This window comes from Papaver somniferum, chromosome 2 (genome assembly GCF_003573695.1).
Source record: "Papaver somniferum cultivar HN1 chromosome 2, ASM357369v1, whole genome shotgun sequence".
NCBI lineage: Eukaryota > Viridiplantae > Streptophyta > Magnoliopsida > Ranunculales > Papaveraceae > Papaver > Papaver somniferum.
Genome location: NC_039359.1, coordinates 107,709,213 through 107,729,314, shown reverse-complemented (window position 1 = coordinate 107,729,314; position 20,102 = coordinate 107,709,213). Strand labels below are relative to the sequence as shown.

At 38.1% G+C, this 20,102-nt stretch overlaps 1 protein-coding gene across 1 annotated transcript; it reads right to left on the bottom strand.

Moving 5' to 3' along the window:
- Window positions 1-15,630: 15,630 nt before the first annotated feature.
- Window positions 15,631-19,649, bottom strand: LOC113348726 (ER membrane protein complex subunit 10-like). Its single transcript, XM_026592576.1, has 9 exons — window positions 19,266-19,649; window positions 18,346-18,408; window positions 18,159-18,254; window positions 17,576-17,623; window positions 17,190-17,261; window positions 16,628-16,686; window positions 16,355-16,451; window positions 16,119-16,260; window positions 15,631-15,970 (listed from the first exon to the last, which is right to left on the bottom strand). The coding sequence occupies exons 1-8, from the start codon at window positions 19,593-19,595 to the stop codon at window positions 16,126-16,128; spliced, it is 900 nt and encodes a 299-aa protein (XP_026448361.1). The 5' UTR covers window positions 19,596-19,649; the 3' UTR covers window positions 15,631-15,970; window positions 16,119-16,125.
- Between the last annotated feature and the right edge of the window lie 453 nt (window positions 19,650-20,102).

Below are 20,102 nucleotides of genomic sequence, written 5' to 3'. Positions count from 1 at the left end.
CAATCAGAGGCGACGTTGTGGACTCGTATCAAGGATGATATTGAACTTCATTTACCTAATAATCCAGAGCGGTCTTGGAGTTCTTGGCAAAAACGATATCAGGGAATAAGTAAAGATGTGGTGTTATTTTCGGCAAAAGAGGCAGAAGTTGAAGGTGAATATCATACTGGATGGGGTCCTGAAAAGAAGGTAAGCATTCTTGATTTTTCGAACAATTGTTTTCTAATATTTAATAAGCGCCCATGTACTTAAGTGTTTTTAAAAACATTAACAGCTTGAAGAAGTTAACAAGAGGTTCAAGGAATGCAACGATGGAAAAAAATTTAAGCACGAAGAGTGCTACCCAATTGTGTTAGAAAATATAAAATATAATCGGCGATCGACTTTTTTATTCGATACGACGCATGATTTGGACACTTATGAGAATAACGAGGAAGATGATGAAGGACCGCAAACAACAACTCAAGGAGAGACCGGTAACGACACAGATGGGGGAGACATAGAGAACACATATCTTCGTAAGATGGGGAAAAAAACAGCAAAAAGATTGAAGAAAACAGGGAGAGAGAAATCCAGTCACCAAGAGGAACTGATGGGAATAATTATTAAAGAACAACAAAATTTCAATACTCATTACCAAGCACAATCAAGATTCAAGATGGAACAAAGAGCAGCAGAGTTTGCAGCAAAACAAGCTGAACATGCGGCAAAAATAGCCAAGCAAGCTGAAGACGACGAATTTCGCATCATTATGATGGATCTTCAAAAAATGGATCCTGTACAACAAGAGTACTTCCAACTTCGCAGGGCGGAGATAGTTCGGAATAGAAGAAACCAATCTTAACACAAAGGCGGAATAGTTCAAACCTTAATTATTTCTCCTATTTAGTGATTAGTAGTATTATTAGTATTATTATGTTTTAAATTTCTTATTATCTGAACAATTAGTATTATTATTATGTAATTTTTGGATTTTAAATTTACTTCCGTTGATTTGAATTAAATTTCTACTTTTTTGAAACATACGACCTTAATTAAAACTTGAGGATGTTTACATACAAAGAGATAATAGAACGTACAGCAAAATCATTTGGGAAAACTTAAGGATGATTACCAAATTTAACATAGAAAGGAAATGACAAACGACAACTTTTAATTCCCATATTCTGCCCATATATATTCGATCAAGTCATCACGCAAGCGAATATGTGCATCTTTGTTACGCATTGCACGTCGGCGTTTGATGAGTGCCAAATATTGTATATATTTATCCCTTTTTGTTGGCATTTAACTCATCTTTTGCGCATTAATTCTACATTTTATCCCATATTCTGTATTTTCATTGTTTTCAAGAATAAATATTTTTATTAATTAATTTTGCATTTTTAGGTAATAAATAAAGTTCGGATGAGACGTGGAGCGAAAAGAGCAGAAAAGTAGTGAAAAGCCGGGAGAAATTACGCAAGGAAACCGCAAAGAATGGTGCGCACAACCTCATTTTCTACACACAAAAGCGCCTCCGTTCTCAGCCATCAGATCAGTTCTCAGGAGCATCCGACGGTCACTCCTTCATAGAGCATCAAAATCTGATGTTTCTGCCGAGCACCACAGTGCTGAAATTCCAATCCTTCAGATTAGATGGTAGTTGAATCCAACGGTCGCTCCTATGCCTGTGCATCAACTCCCGATGATTCCGCCTAACACTACAACACCTAACTCAATCTAGCACCGTTGACTTCGTTGTGTTACACATCCAACGGTCGCTACAAACTGCTTCTCTCTTAGCCGTCCGATCTACCTACCATCTCCATATCCAGCAGCTCAGCTCGCCAAACATCGAACCAGATGATCCCGCTTCACACCCTAGCACCAAACCCTATACTACCACCCAAACACTCCCTCCTTCCCAAAACATCGAACTCATCTTCTCCACCCGACCATTTCCAGAACCACCATCGCCTGCAACTCCACTGCCACCACCAGACCTCGAGCTCCACCACCACCACAACCAGCCGACCAAGAGACCTATCGAACCCCCTAGTCTATCCCTCTCCCTCGTAGCGTCTTCTCACATAGGTGCTAAGATTAAGAGAGGCAGGCTTAGGGTTTCGCTCCAAGATAGGGTTGCAGTGCAAAGAAGACGAAGAATAGGGGATTTCGAGCAGCGTAAAGCCAGTACAAAGCATGGGTCGAGCCAATTTTGGGAGAATGTAAGCAAATTTTAGGTAATTTAAAATTGCCCTAATTTTCTGATTTGGGGAAAATGTGTGTGAACCCTAATTTGCTAATTTGGGTATAAATAGAACTGTGTATGAGATGTAAAAACTGTTCTTGGACTAGCCAAGTTTCCCCCTAATTGGGTTAGGTTTGATTTTAATTTCACTTTCAATTTTAACCATTTGCATATTTTTCTCCTTGTTCACTGTTAGTGTTAATGCCTGGATTAGCCAGTGTATCCAGAACCAAGTTCTGTTAATGATAATTTTTCTGCTGTTCATGTTGTGTTCCTGTTGTGTTTATGTCAGTGCAATACCTTGTTGTGTTATGTGTATGATGTTTGTTCCTGTGATGTTGTGCATCTATCTATTCTATCATGTTCCTGCCTATCATGCTCTAAGTCAATTGCTAAGATTAGATGAAATCATATAAACCATAAGGAAGTTTCCTAATCAACACATGTCAAACATCCTGCTTTCACAGTGCATATCATGTATGCATTGTAGTTAGAATTCCCTTGTGTTATCATGTACAGCTCATGCTTAAAATGCTATTATGAACCCTCTGACTAGTTGTGCTCTAAACAGACAATTAGTACTTAGGTAATTACCTTAGCTGTGATTAGAATGTTCCTTAGGCTGGTAGTGGATTCAAAATCTTAGTGATCATCCTCTTGTTCTCACTGTTTTCATATTCTCTTCACTTATTTTCTTTCTTCCATTTACTGTTATCTTCATATCTCTGCCCTTGGCCTTAGGCCTTGGTTCAGTCTTGTTGTGTTTTACTTTTGTTCAATGATCTGTTGATGTTTGTCATTCCTTTACTTTGTTCCATTGTTTTTGGCCTTGTATTGCTTTTGTTGCTGTTTTCTTGCCATTTCTGGTACATCCTGCTGTTGCTGCTGCACTGCTGTGCATCTCTTCTTCTGCTGCCCTGCAGCACTGCTGCTGCTTCTCCTGTGCAGAGCTGCTGTTGTTTCCACTTTGCTGCGCAGCTCTTGCTTCTCCTGAGCTGCTCTTCTGTTTGCAGTTGCTACTACTGCTACCACTTCCATTGCAGCTGTTGTTGCTGTTGCCCCCCTTGCAGTTGCCCTTCTGTTGCTGCTGCAGCTGCCTCCCTGCAGCTCCACTGCTGCCTCCTCCCTAAAGGCTTAGCCACAGTTCACTAAGGCCCATTCCATAGTTAAGACCAAAGGCCTAGTTCAAATAGCCAAGCCCAATTCAGTCAACCTGTGGGCTTAACCAAAGCCCAGTTGTTTCAAGCCAAAGCCCAAACTCATTAAGCCCAATCCATTCAAAGGGCATTCAAACCCAATAGTACATTAAGCCCAACACTTCCAAAGGGCTTCTAAGCCCAAAGCAAAACTAGGAACCCAATTTAGCTAAAACACTTCCGAAACACACCCGATCTCTGTGGATCGACCCGTACTTGCACGAGCTACAACTGACGACCGTGCACTTGCGGTATTACTGTAGGCCCGCGTTTCCATTGCACAATTTATACACTCTTCCGGGCCCATCAAGTTTTTGGCGCCGTTGCCGGGGATTGGTGTTGTGTTTTATCTGTGTTTTTCTTTGCTATTTTTGCATTTCACTGCATAGCATTTGCATCTGCATCTGCTTCACTTCATTTGCTGTTGGACCTGCTGTTCTGAACCTGTTTTTCCTCTGCTGGGACGCCACCAAGGAAAAGAACCAAAACCCAACTGGGTTTTTGCAACAATATCAGAGCAGCTGGGCTGTGCTAAAAAGGTAAGCCTAAACCCATTCAATTGAGAGAACCCAACCTGTGGGCTTCCAATTTTTTTAATTGTGGGCTTGTAATAATTAACCCAATTTTTTTGGGCTTTTTATTTTTCTATTTTGGGTTTGTAATAATTTATTTGTGGGCTTGTTGTTTAATTTGTGGGCTTGTATTTATTTTGTGTGGGCTTGTTTAAATTTTCCATTGGACTTGTATTTTGGACTCTGGGTTTAAACCCAGCTGAGCTGATAACCGATTGTGGGCCGCAGCCTTCCTTCCATTTCCTTAGAGGCTTGCACAGTGGGCTTGCTCCCATTCAAAAACCAAATTTTACTTTTACTTTAAAAAAAAAAAAAAAAAAAAAAAAAAAAAAAAAAAATTCTTTTGCTCCCAATTTTAAACCAAATTTCTTTTATATCCCACCAAAACCAAATTTTTTCCCAAAAATCCAAACCCATCAAAAACCAAATTTTTGAAAACCCTTTAAAAACCAAATAGTGGGCTTTGTGTCATTTCAAAATGGACCAACCTCATGCTCTCCATGAATACATGTATCCATCAATACAAATTCCATTATCATGTATTGTCTTACCTCAAACCAATAACCCTTTTAAAATAAATGCAAGCATGATACAAATACTTCCTATATTTCGAGGGTTCGATTCTGAGAACCCCTATACTCATGTGAGGGAGTTTGAACAAATTTGTCGGACTATGCAACCTGATCATTTGTCCGAAGACTCTCTGAAATTGCGTTTGTTTACATTTTCTTTAAAGGAAAGGGCCAAAACATGGTTTTACGGTTTGAGACCACAATCAATCACCACTTGGGAACAACTCACTAATCAATTTTCCAAAAATTTTTTCCACACCATAGGACCATCGCTATTCGTCAAAGTATCAATTGTTTTGTCCAATTGGATGAGGAAACTGTTTTTCACTATTTCGAACGTTTTAATGATTTGTTGAGTGAATGTCCGCACCATGGAATTGAGAAGTGGAGACTTGTCGTCATCCTCTATGAGGGACTAGACTTTAAATCTCGAACCATGGTTGAGTCTATGTGTAATGGTGAGTTTATTGATAAATCTGGATGATGCATGGAATTTTAGCCGAGATTGCAGAAAAAAACCCATCAATGGGAATCCGTTAGGGAAACAGGAACAACACCACATGATATGAGTCACCCTCATGAATTAGAGTTTTATTCTTGTAATAGCTCCGACCTTAGGTTTGAAAATTATCCTAGATTGCAAAATACCTATCATGATGATGATGATTATGATGTTATGTTAGAAGAACATGTCTATACTAAAAATGTTATGGAACCTTTGGGTTCAAATACATTAGGCTTCTCTGCCCCGACCTTAATGCATGATATTTCTTCTAGTATTCCATGTGATGTTTCCCCTGATGTGCCGATACACGAGAATAAATCTGTTGATGATTCTGAGTGTGAACTTGCTAAACTGATTGATGATTGTGAGCATGATGTGACATGTGTAGATGAGTTAGGAGATTTTGATTTGATTGATAATGATGTGCCTATCGTCCTACCTAAGTCACAATCTGATGGCCTTCCACCCAACCTAGATTTGGTTTGTACCCATATTGTCAAACCAATTTTTCTGAAAATTCCTAATCTAGGATTGGAACTGTGTGCTTCCCAAGTCCTCTTGGACTATTTTGCTTCAAAATATAACACTTTTAAAGAGCCACAGTTGGAAATTGCATGTTTGCCCATCCCGAAAACAGTCCATTATGAGTTAGACCTTTTGAATCCTGAACCCCTAAAATTGTTAGATTTTGTGCTTAAAAGTAAACCTGTTGAACAATTTAGGTTTAGAGGTAATTCATTCGGTTTTTCACTCTCATTCCCATTTAAGTCCAATTTTAGTTTTGAATTCCTTTGTCTCTACACTTTGTCTTGTGGGTTGATCCTCAACTCTTTAGATTGTTAGTGTATGGTGAATTTTTGTATATAATCCAGTAGATAAAATTTTAAAAACCCTTTTGTTCCTTTTGTATATATTTTGCTAATCCAATATGATCTCGGCTGAAATATGTTGGATTTTTGCCTTGAATAACGGAGTTTTAATTCTGCTTTCGCCGAAATCGGGTATTCTCTCTCCTTTTACTCTACTCAGCATGTCCCTTTCCATATGTTGCATTTTAATTCTTTCCATATTTTGAAACATTGAGGACAATGTTTAGTTTAGGTTTGGGGGTATAGAGTAGATACCACGATAATATGCTATAATTAAAAACGAACTCCTTCTTCTTTGAAAAAATTGAAAAATTCCAAAAAAATTAAAAATCAAAATTCAAAAAAAATTAAAAAATGAAAAATCATAAAAAATGGAGCTCATTTACCTTGAAATGTTGACTCTTGTGCAAATATGTATAATTATTAGGAGTCTTAGTCTAGATATTTAGGCACCCTGATTCTAGCACAATTCACATAGTGATAAGAAATTTGCACGCGCACGATCTACCAATACATGTATGGCCTCGATCTTCAAGGTGTTGGATAGGAAGTTACGATTGCCAATCACTTTAGAATACTGAACGAAACTTGACTAGCTTGTTCTTTGGTTGGTTGGGATAGAAGGTGGAGGTTACATTAAGAAAGACAACCATCGAATTTAACTGGGTGCATCAAAAAGGGCTACCTCTTGCAAAGTGTCATGTAATCTTTTGTTTCTTTTGTTATGTATCAAAAGTGTTTCCTTCGGAAAAAAAAAAAAAAAAAAAAAAAAAAAAAAAAAAAAAAAAAAAAAAAAAAAAAAAAAAAAAACGATGTATATATTCAGAAAAAATATCAAAAAAAAAAAAAAAAAAAAAAAAAAAATACAAAAAAAATAAAAAATAAATCAAGTATTTATCAATTCCATCATCTCTTGTTCCAAAATAAAAAGAGAATAGTCAATGTAAATAAGAGTCATGTAAATAGTCATCTTTTGTTGTTTCATTGTAATAAGCAAGGAAGGGTGTATGCCATTGATGTACAACGCGAGTAATTGTGAAATACCTCCAACTCATTCACAATTCTCGTAAAGTCCGGACAGCTAGCTAGATTTCGACCTCAGTTCTTAGCCTGAGAAACTATCTCTTGGTGATTAGTAGTCATAACTTCAGATCTTTCTTTACACATGTGTAGATACACTTTACACTCTTATCACATGTCCTTATTTGTTATCAGTGCTAGGATTGTGCCTTGATAGCTAGATTGACATCTCCATTTTGCTGTGAGCTTAAACTGTTTGCACATGTCACATTTGATGGAATCTGAGCTTATATTTGTCCTTAGGTTTTGTAGGCACACCTCTGGTAAACCTCACGAGACTTCAACTCGTCCACTAGGGACACTTAGTGGTTTAAAAAGGCTTAGTGCATACGCTAAATGCACTCGAGAGACCACGCGACAGTGGTATAGTTAGGATTTCCTTAGTTCTGTTTTACTTGAGGACAAGTAAAATTCAGGTTTGGGGGTATTTGATGAGTGCCAAATATTGTATATATTTATCCCTTTTTGTTGGCATTTAACTCATCTTTTGCGCATTAATTCTACATTTTATCCCATATTCTTCTGTATTTTCATTGTTTTCAAGAATAAATATTTTTATTAATTAATTTTGCATTTTTAGGTAATAAATAAAGTTCGGATGAGACGTGGAGCGAAAAGAGCAGAAAAGTAGTGAAAAGCCGGGAGAAATTCGCAAGGAAACCGCAAAGAATGGTGCGCACAACCTCATTTTCTACACACAAAAGCGCCTCCGTTCTCAGCCATCAGATCATTCTCAGGAGCATCCGACGGTCACTCCTTCATAGAGCATCAAAATCTGATTTTTTCTGCCGAGCACCACAGTGCTGAAATTCCAATCCTTCAGATTAGATGGTAGTTGAATCCAACGGTCGCTCCTATGCCTGTGCATCAACTCCCGATGATTCCGCCTAACACTACAACACCTAACTCAATCTAGCACCGTTGACTTCGTTGTGTTACACATCCAACGGTCGCTACAAACTGCTTCTCTCTTAGCCGTCCGATATACCTACCATCTCCATATCCAGCAGCTCAGCTCGCCAAACATCGAACCAGATGATCCCGCTTCACACCCTAGCACCAAACCCTATACTACCACCCAAACACTCCCTCCTTCCCAAAACATCGAACTCATCTTCCCACCCGACCATTTCCAGAACCACCATCGCCTGCAACTCCACTGCCACCACCAGACCTCGAGCTCCACCACCACCACAACCAGCCGACCAAGAGACCTATCGAACCCCCTAGTCTATCTCTCTCCCTCGTAGCGTCTTCTCACATAGGTGCTAAGATTAAGAGAGGCAGGCTTAGGGTTTCGCTCCAAGATAGGGTTGCAGTGCAAAGAAGACGAAGAATAGGGGATTTCGAGCAGCGTAAAGCCAGTACAAAGCATGGGTCGAGCCAATTTTGGGAGAATGTAAGCAAATTTTAGGTAATTTAAAATTGCCCTAATTTTCTGATTTGGGGAAAATGTGTGTGAACCCTAATTTGCTAATTTGGGTATAAATAGAACTGTGTATGAGATGTAAAAACTGTTCTTGGACTAGCCAAGTTTCCCCTAATTGGGTTAGGTTTGATTTTAATTTCACTTTCAATTTTAACCATTTGCATATTTTTCTCCTTGTTCACTGTTAGTGTTAATGCCTGGATTAGCCAGTGTATCCAGAACCAAGTTCTGTTAATGATAATTTTTCTGCTGTTCATGTTGTGTTCCTGTTGTGTTTATGTCAGTGCAATACCTTGTTGTGTTATGTGTATGATGTTTGTTCTGTGATGTGTGCATCTATCTATTCTATCATGTTCCTGCCTATCATGCTCTAAGTCAATTGCTAAGATTAGATGAAATCATATAACCATAAGGAAGTTTCCTAATCAACACATGTCAAACATCCTGCTTTCACAGTGCATACATGTATGCATTGTAGTTAGAATTCCCTTGTGTTATCATGTACAGCTCATGCTTAAAATGCTATTATGAACCCTCTGACTAGTTGTGCTCTAAACAGACAATTAGTACTTAGGTAATTACCTTAGCTGTGATTAGAATGTTCCTTAGGCTGGTAGTGGATTCAAAATCTTAGTGATCATCCTCTTGTTCTCACTGTTTTCATATTCACTTCACTTATTTTCTTTCTTCCATTTACTGTTATTTCATATCTCTGCCCTTGGCCTTAGGCCTTGGTTCAGTCTTGTTGTGTTTACTTTTGTTCAATGATCTGTTGATGTTTGTCATTCCTTTACTTTGTTCCATTGTTTTTGGCCTTGTATTGCTTTTGTTGCTGTTTTCTTGCCATTTCTGGTACATCCTGCTGTTGCTGCTGCACTGCTGTGCATCTCTTCTTCTGCTGCCCTGCAGCACTGCTGCTGCTTCTCCTGTGCAGAGCTGCTGTTGTTTCCACTTTGCTGCGCAGCTCTTGCTTCTCCTGAGCTGCTCTTCTGTTGTGCAGTTGCTACTACTGCTACCACTTCCATTGCAGCTGTTGTTGCTGTTGCCCCCCTTGCAGTTGCCCTTCTGTTGCTGCTGCAGCTGCCTCCCTGCAGCTCCACTGCTGCCTCCTCCCTAAAGGCTTAGCCACAGTTCACTAAGGCCCATTCCATAGTTAAGACCAAAGGCCTAGTTCAAATAGCCAAGCCCAATTCAGTCAACCTGTGGGCTTAACCAAAGCCCAGTTGTTTCAAGCCAAAGCCCAAACTCATTAAGCCCAATCCATTCAAAGGGCATTCAAACCCAATAGTACATTAAGCCCAACACTTCCAAAGGGCTTCTAAGCCCAAAGCAAAACTAGGAACCCAATTTAGCTAAAACACTTCCGAAACACACCCGATCTCTGTGGATCGACCCGTACTTGCACGAGCTACAACTGACGACCGTGCACTTGCGGTATTACTGTAGGCCCGCGTTTCCATTGCACCAAATTTATACACTCTTCCGGGCCCATCAGCGTTGCTGAGCTCTAATTTGGGAAAACTCGTCACTATTGCCTCTTAATATATTAACCGGTGCTGCATTGCTACGTTGTTCATAAACATGTGGCCAGTCACCGGGTAGACGCTCATCCTCGACTATCATATTATGTAAGATAATACAAGTTTTCATGATATAGGCAAGCACATCTGGATTCCACATTCTTGCAGGTTGTTTGATGATTCCAAATTGTTGTTGAAGTACACCAAATCCCCGTTCAACATCTTTTCTTGCACCCTCTTGCATCGATGAAAATATTTCCTTTTTCCTACCAACCGGATGTTTAATGGCCATAATAATAGTAGGAATCTCTGGGTATATTCCATCACCTAGATAATACGGCATATCATATGAATGTCCGTTCACCTCATAGCTCACCGGCGGTGCTTTTCCTGTTACAAGACTTCGAAAAACATATGAACGGTTCATAACATTAATATCGTTGTTAGAACCGGGCATACCAAAAAAAGCATGCCAAAACCATAGGTCATACGACACCACTGCCTCCAACACGATACTTTCGCTCCCTTTATACGCGGTGTAAGCCCCAGATTCTGCCGACGGACATTTATCCCATTTCCAATGCATGCAATCTAGACTACCCAGCATCCCAGGAAATCCCCGGTCTTTGTTTTGCTTGAGCAACAGTTCAATATCACCAGCCGTTGGTTCACGCAAATATTCTTTCCCATACACATTCACAATCGTCTTACAGAACCTACGAGTAGCTTCCAGCACAGTTGTTTCTCCTATGCGTAAGTACTCGTCTATTGCATCTGCCGCACATCCGTAAGCTAACATTCGTACTGCTGCTGTTACTTTTTGATGAGGGTTTAATCCTAAAACTCCACAAGCATCGGGCTTTTGAACAAAATATCTGTTTGCATTGGTAACACCTTCCACTATCCGGTTAAACAATTGTCGACGCATTCTAAATCTTCTGCGAAAAACATTGGGTGGTTGGTTTGGGTACGGAGAGAAATAGTCGTTCCATAGAAGTTCAGCCCCTGACTCACGATCTCTTGGTATTCTGATACGAGTTTGAGGCCATTTTGAATTTGTAACAAGGACTCCCAAACTAACGGCCATGTTATTTTGCATAATTGCTATTGCATCATCATCCGAGGATAAAAACTACTATTAGAAGAAGAAGATGAAGAAGAAACAGAAGAGCAATAATGAGCGGTTTTCTCATAGTGTTCCATTACTATATGAAGCAGAAGAGATGTATTGTTATTCATATATTGAGTGATCAGGTCTTTAATTTATAACCCATTTTCAAGAGCATTAAAAAAACCAAAAATAGATATTTTTTTGGGTTCACGCAAAGTGTTTTCCAAAAAAGATAAAGTGTTTGTCAGTGACCTGATATGACTATACTATATATGATATGACTATACTATATAAGATAAGAAAAGATAACTCCAAAGACAGGTCATCTAAATAGTCATAACAAATTAACCCTTCATATTATCATTATCCGAAGTGGACGATCTTGGTGCCACAAAAGGCATGTGCGTTCTCGGATTGGTATTGACTGAGGACATTGTTGAAGCTGATCCTTGATTCATACACTCCAAACTTGTGATGGCATTGTTTGGGAAAAGGAACCGTATCCAAGGGAGGTTGGACAGTGTGCGGCATACGGAAAAGAGATAGTTGTTGCTGCAAATCAACGTTCGCATTATTTAGCCTTTGTATTTCTGCTTCTTTCGACATAATAACGTCCATCCTCTCCTTCGTTTGTTTTAATGTAAATTCGCGAAATTGTTGATTAAAATCAGCATTTTCTTGAAATAATGTGTAAGCTTCATGCTGTCAAGAAAAAATAAAATATAAGTACAAATATACCAACAAAAATCGAACGTACAATAAAAAGTCGAAAGTACACTTACGTGGGATAATAGATGTGGAGGAGGGATATGTACATGTTCAACAGGTTGTTCAATTGGGACCGTATACAAGTCACCGACATACCCATATGTTTGGGCTTCCCAAATAGGATGAGTCACGTAATCTTTGGAGTTGGTTACCATTGTCCAGTATTGTAAATATATATCATAATCTTTAACAACTTGCACTATCTCTGTTGCATCGACCAAACCTTCTTTTTTTAGGCGTTCGGCTTGAATATTGCCAATATCCCCTATAACTGTGTGTAGTCTTATAGGAACAACGAAAGTACAATGGTTTTGCCGCCAACACCTTTCACCAAGATACATGTTGTGCTGTACAGTTAGAAAGGGAATAAGAATTTAGTAAGTATGTTATATAGAAAAAAAGTATGTTATATAGTAAGTATGTTATATAATAAAATTTAATTATTAACTCACAATGCCCATGTAAGAAAATATATATCTCGAGTCTGATAGCCGCGTAGCCGTGCATCCCATATCAGATGCAAGAACTTCTCTGTATGGTTCCCATGGGTGCCATGTCACTTGTTCAGCAGTAAGCTTACTCAGTAAATCCCTACAACGGAAAATATCATTTGTATTCTTCGGTACATTCCATTTAGAAGATACGGGCCATTTTTGTTCTGTACTCGCCTCTGGGATTTCTGGTCGGCATATACCCAGGTATTCATACCCCCAAAACTACTCCATCAAAATAATTAGCCAATTTAATAACTTAGCAACAAAATAAACAATGAGAGGAAAAATAACTAGATTGAAAGAATACCTCTAATACTTGGAATGGACCACATAGTGTCTTCTGTCTCCTCCCAGATAAACGGAGTGCCGCATACAATTTCGAAAACGCAGCACCACCCCAGTCATACGTGGATACTACATCAAGATTTTCAAAAGCAGCTAACCATCCAGCATCAATATAAGTCTTTGCATTAGAAAAGAAAAAATGTCCCAAAACATACATGAAAAAGGCAATTGCTACTCTATGAGCAAGGGTGCTATCATTTTCAGCCGCAACCAACTTGTCTTCGAAGAAATATGACCTTAAATATTTAATTGTAATTGAATTTGAAACCCACGACGGTGCTGTTGGACAGAGCGTGACATCTTGGATATCCGGAAAGATATGCTCACGAACATGTTCAAATTGGTACTTCCCCGAATCATAAGGAACATCAGGCCCATCACCGATACTCAGTCCAGTCAACATGAGCCAATCTAGGGGGTGAATCCCATCTCACCAAATGGGAAGTGAAAAGTGTTTGTTGTATCCCAAAACCGCTCAGCAATATAATCAACCATTGAATGGTTGGTTTCGCTACATTGTATGTCCAGTAAATTTTACCATCCCGCTTTTTCAATAATATATTTAGCTCTAGGACAGTGTTGTGAAATAGTTTGATAGTGATGAATTACCGATGCCAAAGATCCACGATGTTGATACTTCAATTTGTGCTCCCCTGTAAATGTGATGTCCGTAGTAGCGTGCGGTTTATCATATTGCAGTATAGGAAACCTCCCTAACCGGGGAATATCAACCTCCTTAATTGTACCAGTAGGGATTAAGTTATAATCCTCTTCGGCTACAGATTTTTGTTTCTTGTTCGTCTTCATGCGACCATTGAACCGCGCTGTGAATTTGTTCAACATCTGTGCACACACAATATAGATGCAGTTACATTATTAAAAGACCAACCCTCATTAACGAATATTTTTATTAGTCCATCACCATTTATATTCCAAATACTATAAATCCTTAACACAAACCATATCAATTCCAAATTCTATAATTCCACAAACACAAATTAAATCGTCACCGATGCATTTCGAAAATCATTACAAGATTCCACAACCCAATTTAATCACTTCAAGATTCCATAAAAATCACTAAAAAATCAATTCCATACTCACGCAATTAGCTCTTCTACATATGTAACTCCCAAAATTTACATAACTATAATTTACATAACTAAAATTAATCACCTCAAAATTCAATAAAAAACAATACAAATTCAATTATTGGTAACCATATTCACATACAACATGCAGAAAAGCAATAATTAATCCAATAATTTACATAACTACAATAATTTAAAATTAATCCAATAATTTTAAAATTAATCCAATAATTTACATAGCTACAACTATTGATAACCATATTCACTAAAATTAATTACCAACAGACAACATGCAGAAAAGCAATAAAAGGAAGCTCTCAATTGAAATAGGTTGATTGAAACAGATGAAGGGTGAGAACTATTTCCCACATAATCTACATAACCACAGATTTTTACAATACCCAAAAATTATAAATCTATTCCGCCCACAAATTAGATCTTCTATAACTATTTTCGGCAAAAATTTAACCAAATTTACATAAGCATCAAATATGGTTTTTTTCACATACATATTAATCTCTAAAAAACATAAAACACACATACCCAATTAAATTTAACCAATTTCATATTCATATTTGTTCGTTAAAACCCAATTTTATATAAACTAATTTTAACAAATAAAACCCTAAATAAATTATACAACGATAAAACAAAAGAGATTAAGAAAAAAAAAACATACCTCTTTTGTAACCCGGGTTCATCAAGTATCTCGTTTTTTTCTTTTCTTTTACTGCTCGTTACTGTGATGTATGTGTTGGTTCAGAAGCTGTGTTTGTGGGCGGTAGAAACAAAGAGGAGGTAGAAAAGAAAAGAAGAAGACGGAGAAGATTAGGGTAAAGGGCAAGTGAACACGTGGGCTATACGTGGTGGTTAGAGATTGTCTGGGCTTTAATTCCACACGTGCTCGATACGTGTGTTAATACAAGTCCAACACTATACGTACGCCTGCCATGAGGCGTTGATTCCTTCATTCGCCTGAGTGAAACCAAGCGTTGATTATACGTACGCCTGAGAGAAGAGTGAGGCGTTGATTATACGTACGCCTGAGAGAAGAGAGAAGCGTTGATTATACGTACGCCTGAGTGAGGCGTTGATTATACGTACGCCTGAATGAGGCGTTGATTATACGTTCGCCTGAAACAGGCGTTGATTATACGTACGCCTCAAAACAGGCGTTGATTATACGTACGCTTCATTCAGGCATTGATTATACGTTCGCCACACCAGGCGTAGATTATACGTACGTCCCTTCTCCGAGCGTGAACTATATGTACGCCCCACAACCAGCGTATTCTTTACCAACGCCCCACAACCAGCGTTAACTATATCTCCGCCCGGCCCAAACGAAGATTATACAAACGCTCCACATGCAAGCGTGGATTATACATCTGCCCGACTAAATATACTCCACTGCCTTAACGTGACACTACAGACTAAACTCAAATTTGATCGTTTGTTTTGGTCTTTGATCTGGTCTTTGATCTTTGGTTTTGATCGTACCTCTGTGGACACGCTCTTAACCGACTTCCTAACCTACCCTTCTTTCATTCCAGATATTACAAATGCAATAATTTAGGGTTCGTTTCCGTTGTGTGGGTCGGGTTTTTATTTTAGCAGCACCCATTTGGACTTGAACTGGTTCCGTTTGAATAACGATCAAACAGCTGAACAAAATTAGACAATCTAGCCCCGGATCCGCAGTTTGAATAAAACGGTTCTGGTTTTTTACTTTTTTATTTTGGAAACAAGAAAGCTGAAAAAAAAATCAGATGTGCCAGTTTGATACTTGAAGTTTTGAACTGGTTCCATTTTGGTGAAAAAATAAATACAGTACAAAAAAGCAAGTGAAAAACAGTGAACTAACTCAATGTCTGCACTCCCAATCTTTGACTTTACAGTACTATATTCGGATTAGGAAAGAAAGCAAGAATTAACAATTAACAGACATCAAAATGATTTATATCCACGCATGAGAATGGATAATGTTGAGGAACTAATTTTAAGGGTTCTGTCTCAGCAGTTGATTAACAGGTTGAGTGGAAATAACACCCCAAGAGTTTGCCCAAAAGACAGAAGTTATGTTTCCAAGTTTGGTTGTGGTCTTTCCAGGAAGACAGTACATATCAGTTACTTCTCTCATCTCTTCTTCTGGGCCGGCTTTGCATTGTTTCAACCTCAAGGAAGCCTGGAATATGAATAGCCAAATTTTATTAACAGGCTTGTTGCAATATCGAGGCTTAACTCTAAATACACAATCAAATAATTTCAGATTGTATGTATTATTGCACTATGATTGGTAGTCTAGGAATCACGGGAGTTGGTGAATATCTTACCTTGTTACTACCTTCTTCGAACAGCAGCAGGAGCAGCTCGTTGTGCTGCTTGGGCACCACCAGCAGCTTGTTCCTCTGGCATGTTCATAGCTTGGGTTACAGCATTCATGACAATGAGCACTAAAGGGATTAGATACATCCACTGCAACAGAAAAGGATAAAAATAGTTTCAGATTTTCCAATTGTTTCAAAGACCGTCTTTCACTTCAACTGGAAAGTATTTGCAAGAGTCTCACATATTTAGCCCAAAAGGTCTTCTCTACTGGTGGAACATTTTCACCCTCTGCAGTTTTCTCCCCACCAATAAGAATATCTTCTACAAATGCTGGAGCTCTGCAAAAGCAAATAGCCGACTAAGTATCTAAATAACGACGAATGCAGATTTGAAAAATTGTGGTGAAATGGACTGAGGAAGAATCCAATTCAGCTGCCCCCGCCGACTCGTTCCATCACATGAAGGCCCATTGAGCAAAAACTTTTAGGTAGATCAATAAGAAAGTACAGATTACCTTGGTGCCTGCTCACTGTTCCTCAGGACCGAGTGTGAGTTAAAAGACCATTTTGTTGGCTGCATTATAGATGAGAGTTGGGTGGTTAGATAAGTGCCATTTACCAGTGAAATGTAGTATACTTCAGTCCTTTTTTAACTTATCTTCACATCTACAGTACCTAAAGTTGTAGCTATATAGTGAAATGCATGCTCGCTAGTCATCAAACATGTTTCTTGATAAATATTGAAATGAACATACACTTGGTAGGTAGCAGGAGACAGGTCAATGACACAAAGGATGATGCAAATTTCCACCACTAGTTTCTACAAAGTTGACGAAGTTCATATTGTTTTTCATAAGCATTTATCCAACTAAGCATGAAGAGGGAAGAGATATAGCTGCAATATTCTAAGCCGTCTTGGCTCTTGAGTTCTCTAGAGTGACTTCCAGAAAAGATGTTTTCACATGTTTCTTAGAAAACATAACAAAGCAGCATAAACAATATACTCTAGGATGTGGTTGGGGAAAAAAACAAACAAAATATATAAAATAAATGAAAAGACAAGTTAAACCCGCTTACAAGTTTAAATGGCCTTGGATATGGGCAGGCTCCAGGAGAACCATAGTTAACAGCCAAAATATTCACAGATTCCTAGGAGAAAACCAAGTGAAAGGATTAGATAATGCCATGAATTTACAAGTAAAAGTGCAATCACATCGCAACGAGCAATTAGCTTTACATAGATTCATTAAGCTTATATATAAAGCACTCTCTTCTGTTAGTCCACAAAATGTAAGGTGCGGAAAGGAACTGAAAAATTGATGTGAGCGAACATTAATTCTGAAACATCTAACAAGCAATCCAGATAGCTAAAGAGTGGATATGAATTATAGGTTTCTTTATCTCTCGAGTTTCAACATGACAGTGCTTTACACAGTTTTTTCAGATTACAAATAAAAAGTTACCATGTGAATGACAAAATGTTCGTCCAGACCATCCCTTGGAAGGCATCTCTGCAGTGAAGAGAAAAACAATCGTCAGAGTAATACACAGCATATACAAGTGTGAATTAGTAATAGACAATCATGTGGTAGTACCATTAGTAATCTGGTATAGTGGTACTTATTATGAAGACTTTTCATGGACATAACAAACAAAGTTCAAATGAAACAAATCTTGCCTCGACAGTTCTCTATGTAATTAGAACTGATAATGAGAAACATTTACTTAACTCAAAGTTGCCGCTACTCATTTTGCTTATGATAATCTTTTGTTTCTTCCTAGATAAAATTTTAAAAAACCCAATTGGAAGATTCAAGCAGAAAAGAAGTGTAATATGCTGAAGATTTTGTTCTGAGCTCCATTTTTGGCAGATTAGCTTTCTTTTATTTGTGTTCATTTTTCCGGCATATGATCTCATTTACTAAAATGAGGTCCCATTCAATGTAATCTCAATATGCACAATCAAACTTATTAAATTTTAGAACGTGGCAGCTTCATATTAGTTTATCAAGTAAAAAATATAACCAAGAGATGCTGAATACTTACTGCTTTGACAGATGAAACAGTATAATCTTTTCCAGGAGGGCTCAACACATTGGATGGTAGCCTTATCCTGTAGAACTCGTCATCCTTAAGTAGTTGCTGCAGGAATTTGATAAACTAATGTAAGAAACAACTGCTTTTAATCAAATCTTAGCAACCATAAGAGAAAAACTAGTTGACATAACATTACCTTAAAATCTTCTTTCTCTGAATCAGTAAAGGAATTCCTTGAAAAGCGGAGCTTCGTGAGAGTCTAAAACAAGCACAAATCAACACTATTATAAACCAGTCGAGTAATAGATTGTGTAGGAACTTGATAAAACAAAACTAATAGTAAACTCCACAGAACTAATAGTGGAAATGACAGCCAGAAAAGCTTTGAGTTTCAAACTGTTATATATCCTCCAAGGTTGCTTACACTTTCATTTTTGATACAGAGAATGAGGCGTCATCAGCAAATTAATCAGGATTCATATAAAGGTTCAGGAGGTTTTCATCAACACCTGATCAAGTAAAGGACATTCTAAACATCCTTGCAAACTAAGCAATTATATTGGCACTGTTATTATCCTTCCTCCTGACATGAGAACACGGCCAACGTGTAAACTTAGCTAACAAAGATTGACACTCCTCTAACTTTGCTCGCATTTCACCTAAAGAAATTTACTTCTACAAAATGATACTCAATCGGTGGTCTGGCATCGCGTATTTCACCCATAAGGGCCATAATCTGTTGGTTATAAAAAACCCTAAGCTATTTGTTGCCTCTATTCTGCACAATAATCCGGTCAACTCCAGAAAAAAAAAAAAAAAAAAATTTACCAGCGATTGGAATTACTAAAATAACGGGTTTGAGTTTCAGATTTTCATCCTTTTAACTTAGATCAGCATCAGTTACCACATTCAATAACTCAGCAGTTTATAAAAACACAAGAATGAGCTTATAATGCAAATACCAAACAAACCCTAAGCAAAACAAAAGTTAATTCTCTATAGTAACGTTCAAGCCCTAGATCTTAACTGTTTCACATTTATGATACAATTAATCAAAACCCTGATAATAGAAATTAGACAAACAAACAAAGAAAAAACGGATCAAATAAAACAAACCTGACCACCATGACTCCAAGATTTAAGGCGAGCAGTAAAAGTACCAGCAGGGACAAATTCAGAATCACCAAAAGCATGTTCTAAAGTAAACTGAATTTTAGAATCTGAATCATCTACTGATTTCCTAATCGATTGTATAGGAGGAGATAGAATGGGATTTTTGATGGTATTGCTGTTGTCTAGATCAAGAATAGGATGAGATGAACCACCTTCTAAACCGAATTCTTCATCATCTTGAAGAAGTTCATCAGATTGAAAAGCAATACATGATACTAAGAAGAATGATGATAAACACAAGTAGACGACCCAGTATGAGTTCAGCTTCGACATTCTTCCACGGTTTTTTTTTTCTACTTGAAATTTGATGAGATTCACAACCAAAATTGGGTCTTACTTTAATTTTTACTCTTTCCCGTGTACGGTATTCGTATTGTATGCGTATACCTACATTATGAAGTTTGCAATATTGCCGGACTAGTTTGCATATGATGGTTTTGGTGTCATAGTTGCCTACGGGTTCTGCAATGCTTGGGCATGCCGGCGTAAAAACTATGCTCTATTTTCGGGAGTTAACTTTGTCTCCTACCCAACCCGGTACTTGTTACTGGAAACGGATTTTGGTCTTTAGTTTTGGTATCATAGATGGTTTTAATTTGCACATGATGGAGACAGTCGTTTCTTGATGGACAAAACGTGTTGGCGTATGAGTGGTGTTTGGTTCTTGGATGCTGCTTGGCTTCCCGCTTCGTGCATCGAACGATAAGCCCGGTGACCTCTTCATCATCTTCCCAAATTCTATAGACCGGGATCATGTCGTTGATACACAAGTCTACTAGT

What these genes read in the sequence shown, in the direction of transcription:
- LOC113348726 (XM_026592576.1), bottom strand. Translation starts at nt 19,595, where the DNA reads ATGTCGAAGCTGAACTCATACTGGGTCGTCTACTTGTGTTTATCATCA. An exon ending in AACATTTTGTCATTCACATG is followed by an intron (nt 17,262 to 17,575) that starts GTAACTTTTTAT and finishes GTTTTCTCCTAG; the next exon opens with GAATCTGTGAATATTTTGGC. An exon ending in AACAGTGAGCAGGCACCAAG is followed by an intron (nt 16,452 to 16,627) that starts GTAATCTGTACT and finishes TTGCTTTTGCAG; the next exon opens with AGCTCCAGCATTTGTAGAAG.